This window comes from Coptis chinensis, chromosome 8 (assembly GCF_015680905.1).
Source record: "Coptis chinensis isolate HL-2020 chromosome 8, ASM1568090v1, whole genome shotgun sequence".
In the NCBI taxonomy this organism is placed as follows: domain Eukaryota; kingdom Viridiplantae; phylum Streptophyta; class Magnoliopsida; order Ranunculales; family Ranunculaceae; genus Coptis; species Coptis chinensis.
This window is the reverse complement of record NC_141463.1, coordinates 54,879,475-54,896,968: the sequence shown is the minus strand read 5'-3', so window position 1 is coordinate 54,896,968 and position 17,494 is coordinate 54,879,475. Positions and strand designations below refer to the sequence as shown.

Genomic DNA, 17,494 nt, shown 5'->3' with positions numbered 1-17,494 from the left:
CCTGCCCCAGACCATTTGACTCCATCTTTTCTTATCTCAAACAGGAGACAAAGCTGCATAGGCACTGCTGGAAGAGAACATCCCACTATGATGTGGTGTCCACACTATGAGTCCGAATCCAGATGCTTGTTTATGTCCACTGCCAAAATGCTTCCTTTCAAATTTTGAGATTGTAAGGTATGTACTTCTACATTCCAACTTCCAGAAGTCATGATAACACTCACTTTAGCGTTCATAGAAAAATCCCAAGCAGCCACTGTAACACCCTCATTTTATTAAATGTCCAAAATTAATTATTTTACAAAATAACAATAATAATAGTAATATAATATTGACTAAGTCTTAAGTTAAGTGGAGTGAATATGTATGCTTGACTTTTTGGAAAAAAAGAGGGAAAATAGTTTGTTTGGTTTGAAAAGGATTTAATAGGAAAGTTTTTAAGTTTTAAAATAATGTGTAGAGATTGTATTAATAAGGAAACAAGGAGAGAATAATTCCAAAATTTATGGGAGAATATATGGAAAGTTTCTTAAAGTAAAATATGGTAGAATTCTTTAGAATGGGATGGTTTTTCAAAAATGGAGGTTTTTAAGAAAAAAACACTAATTTTTCATTAGAACTAGACAAGCACGGATCATGCATATTCTAGCTGGCGCGGAATCGGTTTTCTTTCATATTCTAGACATGTTTTCATGATACAGGTGAGTAGTTATTTTGTTATTTTTCATCGAACCTATAGTTTAGTTTTACGTGTATACAGACATATTTGTCTGTCCAATGTTTCCGTCCATTGTTATTGCTCATTCTCTTGTTATTTTCGGCGTTGTGTCATATTATTAAATTAAACTCTGTTGAATATCGGAAATTGAAATTGAACTTTTGAAGAAGCTTGATTGGGCCCGTTAATGGTGGCGCAAGCCCAGGAGATAGAAATCGTCCCTCATAGTTTTACTCTTTTTTTTGTTGTGGTTTTAAATTCCTATTGTTGTATTGATTGTGGATTGTTGGTTTGATGTTTGGGTGATGTCGGGGGACTGTTAGAGCTTGAAAGGGCGTTAATGGCGGCTCAGAGAAATCGCCAGTAAAATGAATGTGAACTGTTATTGTTGTTTTTGTGTTTATTGGAGATTGAGGGTAGAAAAGGGTTGAGGTTTGGTTATTGTTGTTTGAATGGGTGCTGGAAAGGGGCTGTCAAAGCTCGAAGAAACCGATAATGGCGGTCAGATCCATAATTTGGGGAGTGATTTCGAAATTGGAAATTGGGAGTTTCTTTGTTAATTAATGTTGTGAGGTTTTTCACCATCACCAATTTCGGTGGGTTTGTGTAGGGTGGTGTGTGGAGGTTTGTGGTGGCTGGGAAACTACCAATTTCGGTGGGTTTGTGTAGGGTGGTGTGTGGAGGTTTGTGGTGGCTGGGAAACTAGCTGCTGGCGCTGGGAAGGAGATGACAGAGAGAGAGATCCAGTGCTCCCCATCTCACCAGTGCAAGTTTATTTCGGTTGGGCTATGGGCCAAAAAATCTATTTTTGTTTTGGGCAGGTTTCTATATTAGTTGTTGGGCCAAATTTTGTTATTTAGTTTTGGGCCAGTTCAGTTTAAGTGTTTGGGCCAGTTCTATTTTTGTTTGGACCGGTCCATATGACTTAAAAATGGGTCCAATTGGGTCTTTAAATGTTTGGACTTTCGGGTTTTGGTTTTGGGCTTTGATTGTGCACTTTTGACTGTGGAATTGTGCTACGTTTTATATTGTAAATTGTATGGATAAGTCCAATGATAGAATATTGCGAAAGCCTGTATAATTGGTCAGTCATTATCTAAGAAAGATTTGATGTTGATGTTGTGTATTTTTGACACGTGACGAGATTGAAATGTTAGGAGACATAATATTCCTAAACCGCTATAAAAATGTTATGCGGTATATTTGGAGCTATGGTGATGTTATTGTGACGTTATGTGGTAGAATGGACATATATTTTGATTATTTATATACTACTTATATTGTGCACAAATGGAAATAATGCGTGCCTTTGATGGTGAATTGAGTTCACATAACTATATTAAACGAATACATTACATGATTTATTACTATTATGAGTTGCTACTTAAATGAATTGTAACATTTATGAAGGCTTGAGATATCCATATGGTGTAGTGCAATATATGATTGGCACGTGAAATAATAAGTTTTGAGATTTGATATAGAGATACTTGGATATCGTGCAATGAATAGTATTGGCACGTGATAATGTGGATTTTATTATAACGAGAAACGTTGAGCTTCAGTACAATTAAATATACTGGCATGAGATAGAACAAGAATTATTATGAGACATGAATGTATGACACCTGAATAAATTACGTAACGAAAATTCTAGAACATAGCTACCACAACTCATGTGATTTGGCCCTTGTGATGGGCGTATGTGATATGATTGGCCCTTCTGGCGTTTCAGTGAATTTGAATGGCCCTTCTGGCGTAAGAAATTTGATTGGCCCTTCTGGCATTTCAGTGAATCTGAATGGCCCTTCTGGCGTAGCCGAATAGTGGCTTGATTATTCCGTTCGCAAAATTAGAATGAGACGCGCAATATTTTATGCCGAATAGTGGCAGTACTTACATAATGGCTTTCGTGTGAGGGTTACCTGGTGTGCGGCATCCCTCTCAGGGTAGCTACGCATGGAGTGGTTCATTATGTGAGGGGAGGTATGTGGATGTACATGTTCGGCGTTGGGTAGCGATTATAGTAGCCAGGGAAACTAGGTAAGACATAGATACGACATGATTTTAGGGACACGCAAAGAAAGCCTTAAATAATATAATTATGGTAATATGTTGGTTAATGATATATCTTTAAATATATGATTGTATATAGTTTTGTAGAAGGGTGGGTCAAACTAATTACTTATGCAGGGACGACCCACTCTGTAATTGAGTACGAAATACGGTAAGTATAGAATATGCTTGGCTGGTTTTTAGTTTAGTTAGAACCTAAGGCGCCTCGGTGGAGGAACTAAATGACTTTGTATTATGGTTGGGAAGCTAAGGCGCCTCAATGGAGGAACTACATGCCTTATTTATTATGCGTATAGTTTGTTGTATGGTTAGTGGGAAGTTAAGGCACCTCAGTGGAGGAACTACCTGCCTAAATTATTGTACTTAAGGATGTTGTATTAGTCGTTGGAAGTTAAGGCGCCTCGGTGGAGGAACTAACTGCCTTATGGATTGTGTATATATTTGTATAAGTATAATTTGTATTTTAGGGCTACTCACACCAGCATTGTTTATAATGCTGACCTGATTTGCATGTTTGCTTATCGGGTGTGTTCATTAAATGAACATAGTTGATAAGTCTTGACAGGTTTAATGTTGAAGAAGGTTGGTTCTTTGCTTGTGGTTTTCGTTAAGCGTCGCATTTCGAGGATATGTTTTGTTTTCCCTTAAGCTGAAATAGATTTTCAGTTGAGACAATGTTTTTGTATTTTCATTTGTAATTTTAATTAAAGAGTTATTGAAAGGAGATTTGTAACCTAATCATACTTGTGAATTTTTGTAATGAAGAGGACTTTTGGTTATTCGAAATTTTTTATTGGTTTTTAATTATTCGCATATTTAAACTAATTTTGGGTTTTTGGAAGTTGAGAGTGCATCACACCTCGAAAATCGAAGAGTTGGGAACAAATATTGTTTTTCCGAATTCTGTCGAAATTCGGGGTGTGACAGCCACCGCCTCTTCATCTTGGATTAGGGGGGAACGAGTACACCACAAGTCATGCCATAGTAGAGTGTTTTCCCCATTTGCAATCTCATATTTGATGAATTTCTTTGCAATCTCTCTGGTACTCAAAATATTTTGCCAAGTCCATGAGCATTCTTTTGGGATACTCATGGTCCATAAGAACTTCTCCTTAATGTGTTGCTTCCAAGTCCAATCCACCCATATAGTGTCCTCTCTTGTCACCAGCTTGAAAATTAGACCACAATAGGCGCCTGAGTTCAATCTTTGTAAATTCATAACTCCCAAGCCACCCTCTTCTTTAGTGAGACAGACTGTACTCCAACATGCCTGGTGGTGCCCTTTCTTCATGGTTGTACCCGTCCATAAGAATTGTGCACATAACTTTTCCACTTGTTCGAAAACAGTAATTGGGAGAATAAAGGTTCTTGGCCAATAAGTGTGGAAAGAACTAAGAACTGAGTTTATCAGTTCTAATCTACCTGCATGTGAGAGCAACTTTGATTCCCAATTTGTAATTTTCTTAGTGATCTTCTCAACAAGGGGTTGACATTCCCTTATCCCCAATCTGGCTGAGATGAGAGGAAGGCCTAAGCATAGTACAAAATATCCCAATATATCACGATATTTGGAAATATCTATCCAGATTTCAGAGAAAGGTATATAAATATCACGATATGTTCAGATATATATACGACTGCAAATATCGGTGATATTTCGACGATATTTGTGATATTTGGGGATATTTTGCGATATTTGGATATATTTGGTGATATTTTGTGTATATAACAATTTTATTTAATATTTACCATTATATTTCAAATAAATAAAAATAATGTATCATGATATATCAATAAATATCCACAATATCCACGATATTTGTCGATATTTTGGATATATCCACGATATTTTCATGTGAAACAATGTCAAATATCCCCAAATAGGGGGATATATCCACGATACATATCCATAAATTGAATATCGATAAATACCCATATCCTGATATTTTGTACTATGGGCCTAAGTATCTCACGGGAGGTTTAACCAACTCCACTCCCAGTAAGGTAGCCAAAGCTACAACATCTTTGTGATTTAATCCTCCAGCTAACAAAGATGTTTTGTGCTTGTTGATATTTAACCCCATAGCATCTCCAAATGTTTTTAAGCACTCTTTGATAGCAGTCACAGAAGCACAATTATCCTTGCAGAACAAAAGAACATCATCCATAAAAGCTAGATGAGACAGTCTCACTCTGTTACACTTTGAATGAAACGAGATAGCTTTGCTGTTAATGTTCTACATAATAATAGAACTGAGAATTTCCATCACCAAAACAAACAGATAGGGGGATAAAGGATCTCCCTGCCGAATACCTCTCTTCCCTTCAAAGAACCCTTCAGGAGCACCATTGATCATAATCGAGTAAGAGGGAGTTGCAATGCACATCTCTATCCATTTATACATAGACGGAGGAAAGTTAAAGACCTTGATCATAGCTAGGATAGCCTCCCAACTCACCGTGTCATAAGCTTTCCTTATATCCAGCTTGATTGAGCATCTAGAAGTGTCATACTTCCTATCATAACCTTTGAGGAGTTCATGAGAAAGCAAAATGTTGTCTTGAATGGATTTGCCAGGAATAAATGCTAATTGGTTTGCTTGGACAATAATGACTAACTTTATCATATTAGCCACAACCTTAAAAATACATTTATAGATGGTGTTACATAGCGCTATCGGTCTGAAATCTTCAACCTTTGATGGATTGCTAACTTTAGGTATGAGACTTATGAAAGTAGCATTAATCCCTCTAGGACATCTACAAAATTTGAAAGCATTACTGATAGCCTCTATAAAATCATCCCCAACTATATTCCAACAGCTCTTGAAAAAGAAAGGAGTATATCCATCTAGCCCAGGTGTTGCATTCTCTTTCATCCCAAAAAATGCTTCCTTTATTTCCTTATGCAAGATATTAGCTTCTAGAAGAATTTTCATAGAGGGCGGGATGATGGCTTTGAAATGAAGGCTGTTGAAAAACTCCTCTCTGCTAATCTCCGCTGCTTCAGAAACCATAATATCAGTGTAATACCCCACTAGAGATTTTATAACCTCAGCTTGGCCTATTACAATAACACCATCTGCATTCTGGATGCACCATATGCCACTCTTAGCTTTCCTTTCCTCTAGCAATTTAAAGAAAAAAACAGTGCATTTGTCTCCTTCTCTCACTAATACATCTTCTTGTTTACTCTTGATTTCAGCAGCTTCTATCCAAGCAAAGTCACTATACTTTCCGAGAGCTTCCTTTTCTCTTTGTCCCAACCACAAATCCCAAGGTTTAGCTTGCAGCTGTCTTTGCACATCATACAAGACTTCCCTAGCTTGCTCCACTCGACCATGAATGTTTGAGAACTGAGATCTATCCCATGGTTTGATTCTCACCTTTAGAAGTTTCAGTTTTTGCATAAGGACGTACATTGGGTTCGAAAACAACTGCACATCCCATACTTCTCGCAACATGTTTTGAAAATCCTGTTGTTCTACCTAATAATCCTTGAACCTAAAAGGTAAAGCTTTACATTCATAATCATACCAAAAAAGTAGGACTGGTGAGTGATATGATACTCCATGGGATAGAAATTCTGCCTTAGAAGATGGATATACATCAGTCCATAAACTATTGACTAAGCATCGATCAATCTTAGTCATTATTCTGCCATTTCCCTCCACCTTATTATTCCAAGAGAAAAAGAACCCATTAAAACTCAAAGTCGCCGGACACGCTCTTTGTAAACATTCCACGAATTCCTCAGCTTCTCTAGGGTGCATTGGACTTCCCCCCATCCTTTCCTCAGCTTTAGTTATGTTGTTGAAATCACCAACTGCAACCCAAGGAAGCATGATAGTACTTTGAATAGACATTATATCCCTCCATAGTTTAGTTCTAGGAGCTTTGGAATTTCTAGCATAGACCACCGTGAGCATGAAGACTTCATTGGTAGGCTTGAAAGTAACTTGACAGTGAATAAACTTATCAGAGTCCAATAACTTCACAATGCTTATTGATAATCACTTTTGAAGCTGATTTATATCAAGTACCTTGCTTTCAAATCATTGTTCGAGTAGCTCGATCAAGGTTTCGTCCCATGCCTAACATTGAAGCACTCTTGGTTTACAACTTCACTCAACTAATCACAAGAAACCTTTATGAGAGAAGGATTTTGTTGGATGCTTTACATTACACTTATTTTAAATTCACTTTTAAATTACAATCAACAACTTAATTCTTAACTTGCTTAGGTAAATAGAGAGAGAAAGTTGTGGAGGATTGATTTACCATGTGATTCAAACTACTATTAATGAAAGACATATTTCAATTGTTAGTTTTCATATTCAGTTTGATTCATAGACAAATCAAAGTGAATAATTAAACTTTGATCCCTAGTAGAATTTCTAAATCTCTAAAGAGATTCTACTAGCATGAAAGATTAAATTAGCACCCTATCTCTAGAGCACTTCTTCAACCTCTAGTTTGTTTTCCACTTCTAATTATTTTTTAATTGAAGTAAAAATCAAACTTGTTAAATTTTAAGCAATTGAGTTACATCTTCATTAGTAGAGTTACCCTCATATGGGTTTATCTAACCCTCCACAAGGGATGAGTTAGCTCATGGTGAGATAACTACACTAATGAAAATGAAGAAGAAGAAGAAGAAGAAGAGTGAAGGGCAACAAGACCACAAATCACAAGTAAATTGGCAAGTTTATTTAGAGCACCACCCCTCCTATTTATAGTTTCAAAGGAGTGAAATAGGTGGCCAAGATTACCTCTTACATTTTCAATCCAAAGGTTACAAATTAATCTACTTTTATAATGGAATTTATTTAATTTAAGTGGAGAAAGTGGGTGAATAGTAATTCCCATTACAAGATAAATAATTAGGAATGGTTTGTGCATATATCAAAGTGGAGAAAGTGGTTTGTGCATGTATTAATGACATCATGATGAATAGTAATTGAATTTTTACTGTGTCTTAGTTCGGACCTATTTTAATTTCTTGTCCAGTAAATTGATAAAACTCATATAACATTGTGTAGAGCTTGTCACGCTGATCGTTTTGACAGGTCATACGCCCAAAACGGAGTTCGGAGTCAAAAGATATGATTTTCTGAAGTTTCGTTGACTTTTCTGCAAGATTTGACCAAGGTTGACTCGGAATTGACTATTTTGACCAGTCTTCATGGGCTTGATTATGATCTTTTTCAGCTTCCAATGGGCTTCTTTTGGACTTGATAAAAAGGCTTTGTTTCCAATTAGAATATTCACCTTGTTTCCTTGCCAAAATGTCGGTTTTGTTGAAATTTCATTGTTTACGTGTCGAAACCTGCAAAAGCATGGAAATACAATTAATTTGTATTTATTACACACATAATTAACCAATATGTAATGCCTCTACAGGGTTTATTTTATAGTTTTGGGTGCTTATCACTTATCGTATAAGAATCCCAACAAATCCAAATTCTACCTGCTGGATCTTTGCCATAGTTATTCGCATGTTCCTAGAGTGGACAACAAATGTTTCTTATGTACTCATACTTGTCTTGCCGCACTTTGGTTTCAAGCAAACAAAAAACACTAAGCTTCTTAGCCACTCTTACTTTATTTATCTCCTTAGGTTTCTAATGTAATACTAAGTGCGTTAACTCATAAACAATCAAAGAATCGCTCTTTAACCAAGAAATGATGACATAATTTTATAAACTCAATGAATAATTCTATCACAATTCTCCTAAGCCTTTAAATAGGCGTCCTAACCCTAAACTAAACAAGTGGTGAATCCACCGAACCAATGATACCGAAAATAGACAAAACAAGCGATAATTCACATAAATCCCGCGATAAAGCCCAGAGTGCGTGTGCGAATGCAAAACTGAGCGCGTGCCGCGCTTTCTCTATTGTAACATTCTCTAGCTTTGAGCGTGCCCCGCGCTTGAATCAAGGCAAAATTGAGCATGTGAGCCCTCGTATCTTTCAAAGTAACTTCTCATACTCTGACCCTATCATATTCATCAAGGTATTCTTCAACAAGCATCTATACTGCATCATTCCCCTCTGGTTGGAAGGAATTCATCCTCAAATTTAAAGCATCCTTATCGTCAGACGAGTCACTACAGAATGGAATGAGATGTCGAACATTAAAGACATCCGAAGTCTGGATATGACTACTCAAAACGAAGGCAATAGGCATTTCCGTTAATCTTTTCAATCACCTCCACAGGACCAATCTTGCGATGTTTCAATTTATTATAGTCACCAATGGAAAAACGGTCTTTAGTAAGGACAACCCAGACAAAATCACCTACCTCAAAAGGAACATCACGACGATGGCGATCAACAGTATCCTTGTACTTTGCATTGGACTCTAATAACTTCTGACGAACAGTAGTATGAGTATCCTGAAGGTGCTGAGCAATCTCAGAAGCAGTAGAATGAATAGGCTATAAACTAGGAATAGGCGCCAGATCAGCCGCAACACGAGGATTAAACCCATAGAGAACCTGGAAGGGACTACACCCAGAACTCCAATTAACCGAACGGTTAAAGGCAAACTTGGCTTGGGCAAGATGAGAATCCCACTGCTTGATCTTAGTACCCACCAAAGAACGTAACAGATTACCCAAGGACCGATTAACAACCTCAATTTGGCCATCCGTCTGTGGATGATAGGCAGTACTAAATTTCAACTCAGTGTGCATCATCTTCCATAAACAATGCCAAAAATGACTAAGGAAACGAGTATCCCGATCAGAAACAATAGATGTAGGCAAACCATGTAACTGGTAAACATCGTGAAAGAACAACTGGGCAACATTGGCAGCATCGGTAGTTTTCTTGCATGCAATGAAATGCGCTATCTTAGAGAACCGATCTACTACCACAAAAATAGAGTCATGACCCCGTTGAGTACGAGGAAGACCAAGAACAAAGTCCATACTGATATCACACCATGGACGACTCGGAAAAGGTAAAGACATATATAACCCTGCATTAGTAGCATGGCCCTTTGAGACTTGGCAAATATGACAATGAGCAACAAATTTGCGAACATCTATGCTAAGACCCAGCCAAAAATAAGACTCAAAGATGAGCCTTAGTGTCTTGTCATGCCCAAAATGGCCCTCATTATGCAACTCAGTGATGAGGCAGAGACGAAGGCTGCAGGTAGGAACACAGAGACGCTTACCCTTAAACAAAAACCCCTCCTATAGAGAAAATTTAGATAACTGGCCCTCCTTTATATCAGTCAGAACAAGTGAAAAATAGAGATCACTAGTGTACATCTCAGGAAAAGAGTCAAACCCAAAAACCAAAGTACGCAAAGACACCAACAACAAAGAACGCCTGCTAAGAGCATCCACCACACGATTTTGAACCCCAGATTTGTGGAGCAAGACAATGGTAAAATCCTGCAAACAACTAGACCATCGCAGTTGGCAGGCACTGACATTATCTTGGTTTCCAATATGCTTAAGTGCTTCATGGTCAGTATAAAGGAGAAATTCGAAGTGAATCAAATAATGTCGCCAATGTTTAAGGGTCTGAACAACGGCATAAAATTATAACTCATAAGCACTGTAGTTCTGTTTTGCACCTGAGAGTTTCTCACTGAAATAAGCGACAGGGTGAGTATGCTGACTAAGAACATCCCCAATACCAACTTTAGAAGCATTAGTACACACTTCAAAGGGAGATGAAAAATTAAGCAATTTAAGAATTGGTGCCGAAATAAGCTTAGTCTTGAGAAACTGAAAACTCTCTTTAGCTGCCTGAGACCAAAGAAACTTACTACCACGGAAACAATCAGTAATAGGAGCAGTGATAGTACTAAAATGAGGGACAAAGCAGCGATAAAAAGAAGCAAACCCATGGAAACTACGGGCTTCAGTTAAGGTCGTCCGGTTAGGCCAGGAGCGAACCGCCTCGACCTTAGACATATCCACAGAGATACTTGCTGCCGAAACCACATAACCCAGAAACAGAACTGAGTCAGTCAGAAAATGCATTTGACAACAGCAGCAAAGAGCTGAGCTTGGCGTAAGACAGATAACATCACCTGGAGATCCTGGAGATGAGACGCGGTATCCTTGCTGTAAATTAAGATGTCATCAAAGTAAACCACCACACACTTGCCCAAAAATGGCTTCAACACCTGGTTCATGACTCGCATGAAAGTACTGGGTGCATTAGAGAGACCGAATGGCATGACCAACTACTCATATAGGCCCTCCTTAGTCTTAAAGGCAGTCTTCCACTCATCACCAATTCGGATGCGAATCTGATAATAACCAGATTTTAAGTCAAGTTTGGTAAAGACGACATCACCATGTAACTGATCGAGGAGATCATCTAACCTTGGAATAGGAAATCTGTATTTGGTAGTGATCTTATTAATATCCCGACTGTCAACACACATACGTACGCCAAGACCTATCCTTCTTGGGAACTAACAAAGTAGGAACCGAACATGGGTTTAAAATTTCCCGAATAAATCCTTTATCAAGCAAATCGGTAACCTGTCACTGTAACTCAGCATGCTATTTCGGACTCATCCGATAATGCGGACGATTTGGGATTTTAGAACAAGGAACCAAATCGATTTGGTGTTGTATATCCCTTATAAGAGGCAAACCAACCGGTAACTCATCCGAAAAAAGGTCTGAGAACTCTTGTAACAATCCTTGCGCACACACTGGCACTGCAATCTTTGGCGTGCTAGGTTCACACATTAAAATAAACACATGACTAGCACCAAGCATTTCGGTTTCAAAACTGTGCAAAGCCAAACAAGAAGACTTTGGCTTGGTTGCAGCTGTGGGCACAGGCTCGAGTTAGTACTAATACAATTTTAACACCCTCAAACTAAAAACTATGAGTATTCTTCCAACCATCATGAGCAACCCGCCGATCAAATTGCCAGGGGTGACCCAATAACAAATGGCAAGCATCCATAGTAACAACATCACACCACACCTTATCAACATACTTAGAACCAATAGAAAAAGAAACCAAACAATGTTTAGTCACTGTTACCTATGTGCCTTTCTTCAGCCAAGAGAGAGAATAAGGTGTCGGATGTTTCTCAGTGGCCAAGTTAAGCTTAAGAACATCTTCAGAAGAGATGATATTCTCACAGCTACCTGAATCAATAACCAGCTTACAGACTTCCCTAGAATGGTACAAGTCGACTGGAAAATATGATTGCGGAGCTAACCATCACCCTAAGTCTCTTTAGGAGTAAAACACAGTCGGCGCACCACCAGAAGTTCACCCCTGTCACCAGTGACGAGTTCTTCCGGAATGTTATCCGAACCCACATCAAAAATAGGAGCCCCTAGAAAACCACCCGTGGGATCCTCATCAATATCCTCATTCTCGGCAAACAAAATCTTACCAGGAGCCGGCGGTTTGGAACATCGGTTAGCATAGTGACCCATCTCACCACAACGAAAACACTTAACCGCAGTAGTGCCACGACTTAGAGCTTCTGGACCCTGCGGCCTAGTGATAGGAACATTAGGAGTACGGGGAACAGGACCACTACTCCTGCGGTTCTGTTGTTTTTCTAAAATTAAGGCACGCTGATGAGCCTCAGAGACCGAAAAAACATCAAACAGGTTCAAAGCATCCTACAGGTTAGAACGGAAAATATAACGGGCCACCAACTGATCATCAGACTCTGTCAAATCTACACGAGACAATAACTGATAAAAATCTTTGGTATAGTCATCCATAGATTTTGCACCTTGACGCAAGTTCTGAAAGTGTTGATATAGTTCACGCATATAATTGAATGGTAAAAAATCGGCCCGGAGATATTTTTTAAGTTTCCCCTAATCAATGATTTTGGATTTACCTCTTCGGTGACGAGTCGCTTTCAACTGTTGCCACTAAGCCATATCACGACCACAAAAATGAGTTGCCACAAGCGCCACCTGTTTGTCGTCTGGCACCTCTTTGAACCCATAACCTTATCCACAGTCCCGAGCCAATCAATCAGATCGTTCGGCTATAAGCTACCATGAAACTCAGGCAAATCAATTTTCAAACCCGATTCCCAGCGTCTGTTCTCTCTGTGTTGCGGAACACCCGGAAATTATCATCCTCCTCCAAAACGGCAAAGGGGGGCTGTTATCCTCTGCCTCCAGATTGTCCTCCACCAGCTGTGGGTCACGGTCTTGTGGGTGGTCGGGTTGCCGATTAAGGGTCTCGACCTGGCGGGTTAGCGCGGCTAGCTGCCTTGAAAGTTCGGTCATGCAGTCACGAGCATACACATCAGCTAGATTTGCTTCTCTCTAAGGTCTACCACATCTTCTTCCTGCTTGACGAGGCATATTTAGATCGTAGCTGAATCTGATACCAACTAATGTAATACTAAGTGAGTTAGCTCACAAACAATCAAAGAATCGCTCTTTAACCAAGAAACGATGAAATAATTTTATAAACTCAATGAATAATTCTATCACAATTCTCCTAAGCCTTTAAATAGGCGTCCTAACCCTAAACAAAATAAGTGGTGAATCCACCAAACCAATCCTACCAAAAATAGACAAAACAAGCAATAATTCGCATAAAGCCCGTGATAAAGCTCAGAGCGCGTGCGTGAAGGCAAAACTAAGCGCGTGCCGCACTTTCTCTACTGTAACATTCTCTAACTTTGAGCGCAACCCACGCTTGAATCAAGGCAAAACTGAGTGTGTGTGCCCTCGTATCTTTCAAAGCAACTTCTCATACTCCGATCCTATCATATTCATCAAGGTATTCTTCAGCAAGCATCTGTACTGCATCACTTTCTCAATGTCATTGGTGCCTCTAACATTCCGAAAATACATTGATGTAATCATCTGTGCTTTTTATTGTTGGAGCCTCTTGTTCTGCCCCTTCCCTTTTTGCCACTACTTTGATTCTTGTCTGTTGCAGCTTGAGATTTTTTACTAGACTGTTGACTTGCGTTATAACAAACTTTGCTAGATCATGTAACAACACCAGTTGGCACCATTGGTGTAGCAGGTTCAACTTCATCACCTTCATTCTCTATGATTTGATCATGAAAAAACTCAGTCTCCTCTTGCAGCTTGTCCACCTCAGAATTTCCATCCTCTTCATCAATGTCTGATAGTAAGTGAAACCTGCTAGCTTCCATGTTGAATGCTAACGCCATTTCATGTTCCACTGCAGCATTGCTTAGTTTAAGAGTAAAGGGGACTAAAGATTGCTGCAGAACTGTAGCACTTTCTGCTGTAGGATCTATCTCCTTCCATGCAACGATGTCAGTATTCCCATTTTGTGCTGCCTCCCCTCGCACTACCATATTGCAAGGAGATATAGACGTAATTACTGGAGATAAATCCACTACTTCTTCTTGTGAAATATTGTCAGAGGGTACCTGAAGATTGATCTCAGGTTGTCTCACTTCTTCAGAACTTGTATGCCTTTCCCTGCCTGCTGCTGGATAAGGTTCTACTTCATTGGTAACTGTAGAAGGTACTGGTCTCCATTCAGTGGCCTGCATCCTTCACTTTAACCTTCTTCTTTGACTCTTAGAAAGTCTAGTATTGTTTCCTTGTGACTGTGCTTCTTGTGCCATCGGTTCTTTTCCTTTGTCTAGAGCTTGCGTCTGTGATGTAGGCATTTGTACCTGTTGAGGTGTTGGTACTTGCTCACTATTTTTAGATACTTGCATGCACTCTGACACTAAATGCCCAACTATCTTGCAGTGGTTACAGAACTTGGGCAAAGTACCTAGTTGAACTTTTTGCCATAACTCAATACCTCATTCCGGCACTTCAACAGATATCTAGTCTGGTATCGGTTTGGACAAATCAACATCAACAAGTACACTTGCATAATATCCATTATTCTGCTCCAGAGAATTCATGTCAACTTGAATAAGACTGCCAAAACCTCTACCCATACTCATTAATATGTCAACCTCCTAACACTCAAAAGGTAGTAATGGGAATTTAATCCAAACAAAGCCAGTAGTTTGTCTATGAGATTCTATGTTAAAGCTTGGCATCCACCTTATAAATCTTACAAGCTATCCTTGAAGATGCCAAGGCCCCCCAAAGAAGATTTTGTTGAAGTCCACTTCATTATCAAGGCGAAACACAACATATCCTTTTCCCAAAGGTGAAAGCTTTAAACTTCATGTTAAACCCCAATCAGTGCTGACTACCGATCTGATAATGTCTAAATTCAAAATCTTTGAATCCATTCGAGCAATAAGAGCAAACTTACATGCTTCTACTCCTCCTTCAAATGAACTCAGAGGAATCTTAATTGCTGGTTTATCATCTTTCTTGGATGGCATAGGAAAAGATAAAACATCCACTGTTTACTTCATTCTACCCTTCACAATGTTCGCATAGGATTCCTTGTTTGTGTTATCTTCAACTCTGTTTCTACTTTCCCCTTGTTCCACACCATTCCCAACTGGAAAACATGTTTGGTGTCTATCACTACTGAACCCAAATGGGATCGAAGCCATCTCACCAGAACAACAACAGAAAAGATCAGCAGTACCCCAACAGAACAGAGGAAGATGCTTGTTTCCACTAAAGAACTCACAATGTTAACAGTGTAGGATTTTACCAATAGTGAAGATTGGCTAGCTTTCACCAAAGAACTCACTCTATAATCAGAGGAGGATTTTACCTAAAGTAGAAAGAAAAGAAGGAGGTTTAGGATAAGAGTTTGGGCGAGAAGATTAGTTTCCTATTCTAGGTAATAAAAAAGAGCACTCGATCAGAAACCCAACTTAAGTTATCTCACTCCCAGTCTCCCTTAAAAACGTCCCCATTAGAGCAATCAACTTTGTTAGGCAGCAATCATCTTGCCCTCAAACATCTTTTCGAATCTTGCCCTCAAACATCTTTTCTCCCAACCGTTGGAAGGTGGCCCCGGCGTTCTTTAAACCAAAAGGCATCCTCGTATAACAATATGTACCGCCCTCTACCACGAAGGTTGTCTTCTCCTGATCTAGTCCGAACATCGCGACCTGGTTATATCCCATAGAAGCATCCATAAAAGAAAATATTTTGAATCCCGATGTTCTATCCACTAACTCATCTACTCGCAGCATGGGATAACTGTCTTTTGGACACTCTAGGTTGACGTCTATGAAATCGACACACATACAGACCTTCCCATTCTTCTTTGGTGCAGTGACGACGTTGGACAGCTAGTCTGTGAATTCCACCTCTCTGATTATTCACGCCCCTTTTAGTCTTGCAACCTCCTCACGAATCCCCTCTGCATACTTCGGCCTAATGCTTCTCATCTTTTGCCTCACAGGTTTTGCAACCATATTCATGTGTAAGTGGTGACACGCAAAACCTGGATCTAATCCTATGATATCCTCAATTACCCATGCAAAAATATCTTTGTTTTCTGACAAAAATTGTACCAGCTTACTCTTCCATTCATCCGGTAAGTTGGACCCTACTGATGTAAACTTCTCTTCGTCCCTTATCCCCAAGTTCACTATTTTGATCTCATCGAGGGTCTTCGGCCCCATAGCAAGCTCCGCCTCATCCTCCCTGGTGGCACTCTGTAATTGCTATGCAGACCTCTTCCCAGTGTCTGACACCTCTCCCTGACTTCCACGGACCATACCCTTCACCATCCCCTGATAACTATTCTTAGCCGCCACTTGGTCACCTGCGGACTTCATACATTCCTGTCGTGGTGGGGAATCAAATCACTTGATAATATGTTGATGGTACCACCTTCACCTCGTGGATCCAACGCCTCCCCAAAATGGCATTGTAGTGTGAATCTGAATCTACCACCTTGAACCGAGTGAACACCGTCACCGGTCCCGTTGTCACAGGTAGTAAAAGCTCTCCCATAGGCTCAGTCATACTTCTGTTGAATCCATACAAATTTGTCCGTGAAGGTCTTAGCTGTTTCACATCTATCTTAATTTCCTCCATTGCCCATCTGAATAGCAAGTTCACAGCACTGTCACAATCAATTAACACCCTCTTCACCATGTAATTGCCCATTGCTACCTTAATGACTAATGCATCCTTGTGCGGGGAATTGACAGCTTTGAAGACCACGACAGTGAACACTATGCGTTCCATTCCCTCCACAAACCATGAACTTGGCCGCGAGGGTCCTGATACCTCGTTGACTTGCTGAATACTAGTGGTTTGCCTTATTTTATCCCTATGGGCATTGTGACTCAAAACCTCTCTATTGAAGATCACGTTGATTGTTCCCAGTATCCTACCTTGAACCGGTACCTGCTCATCTTTCTGAGTTCTCGCTATAAACTCTCTCAGCATTCCCTTCTCTAACAATCTCTGAATCAACCATTTCAATGTGTAACAATCATTAGTCTCATGGTTCCGTATCTGATGATATGCACAATATGGCTTACTTTGCATCTCCACTGGCATGTTTCGCGATCCCTCATAACCCTGAATACTCTTAATTAAAGGCAAGATCCCACTCAGTGGTCTATTCAGTGGCATCTGTTCCAACTCACGATATGGTTTTCTCTCCTTATTCTCCCTCCTGACTCCTTTTCTACCTCTTTCGGGCCGCGATGAGTACCCGCGATACCCACTATTTCCCCTATCCAATGTCTTAGTTTTTCGGTGATCCTCGCTAGCTCTTCTCTAAGGATAGCACGACCTTCCCTGATCATCTAGAATCCTTCTGCATTGTATCCTCATACCTTATGTA

General features: G+C 39.6%; 1 protein-coding gene across 1 annotated transcript; it reads right to left on the bottom strand.

The window, feature by feature from the left end:
- Positions 1-16,494: 16,494 nt before the first annotated feature.
- On the bottom strand, positions 16,495-17,205 carry LOC147481991 (uncharacterized). The gene has a single exon (XM_086579147.1). It carries the CDS (start codon positions 17,203-17,205, stop codon positions 16,495-16,497), a length of 711 nt encoding a protein of 236 aa, XP_086435273.1.
- Positions 17,206-17,494: the final 289 nt, after the last annotated feature.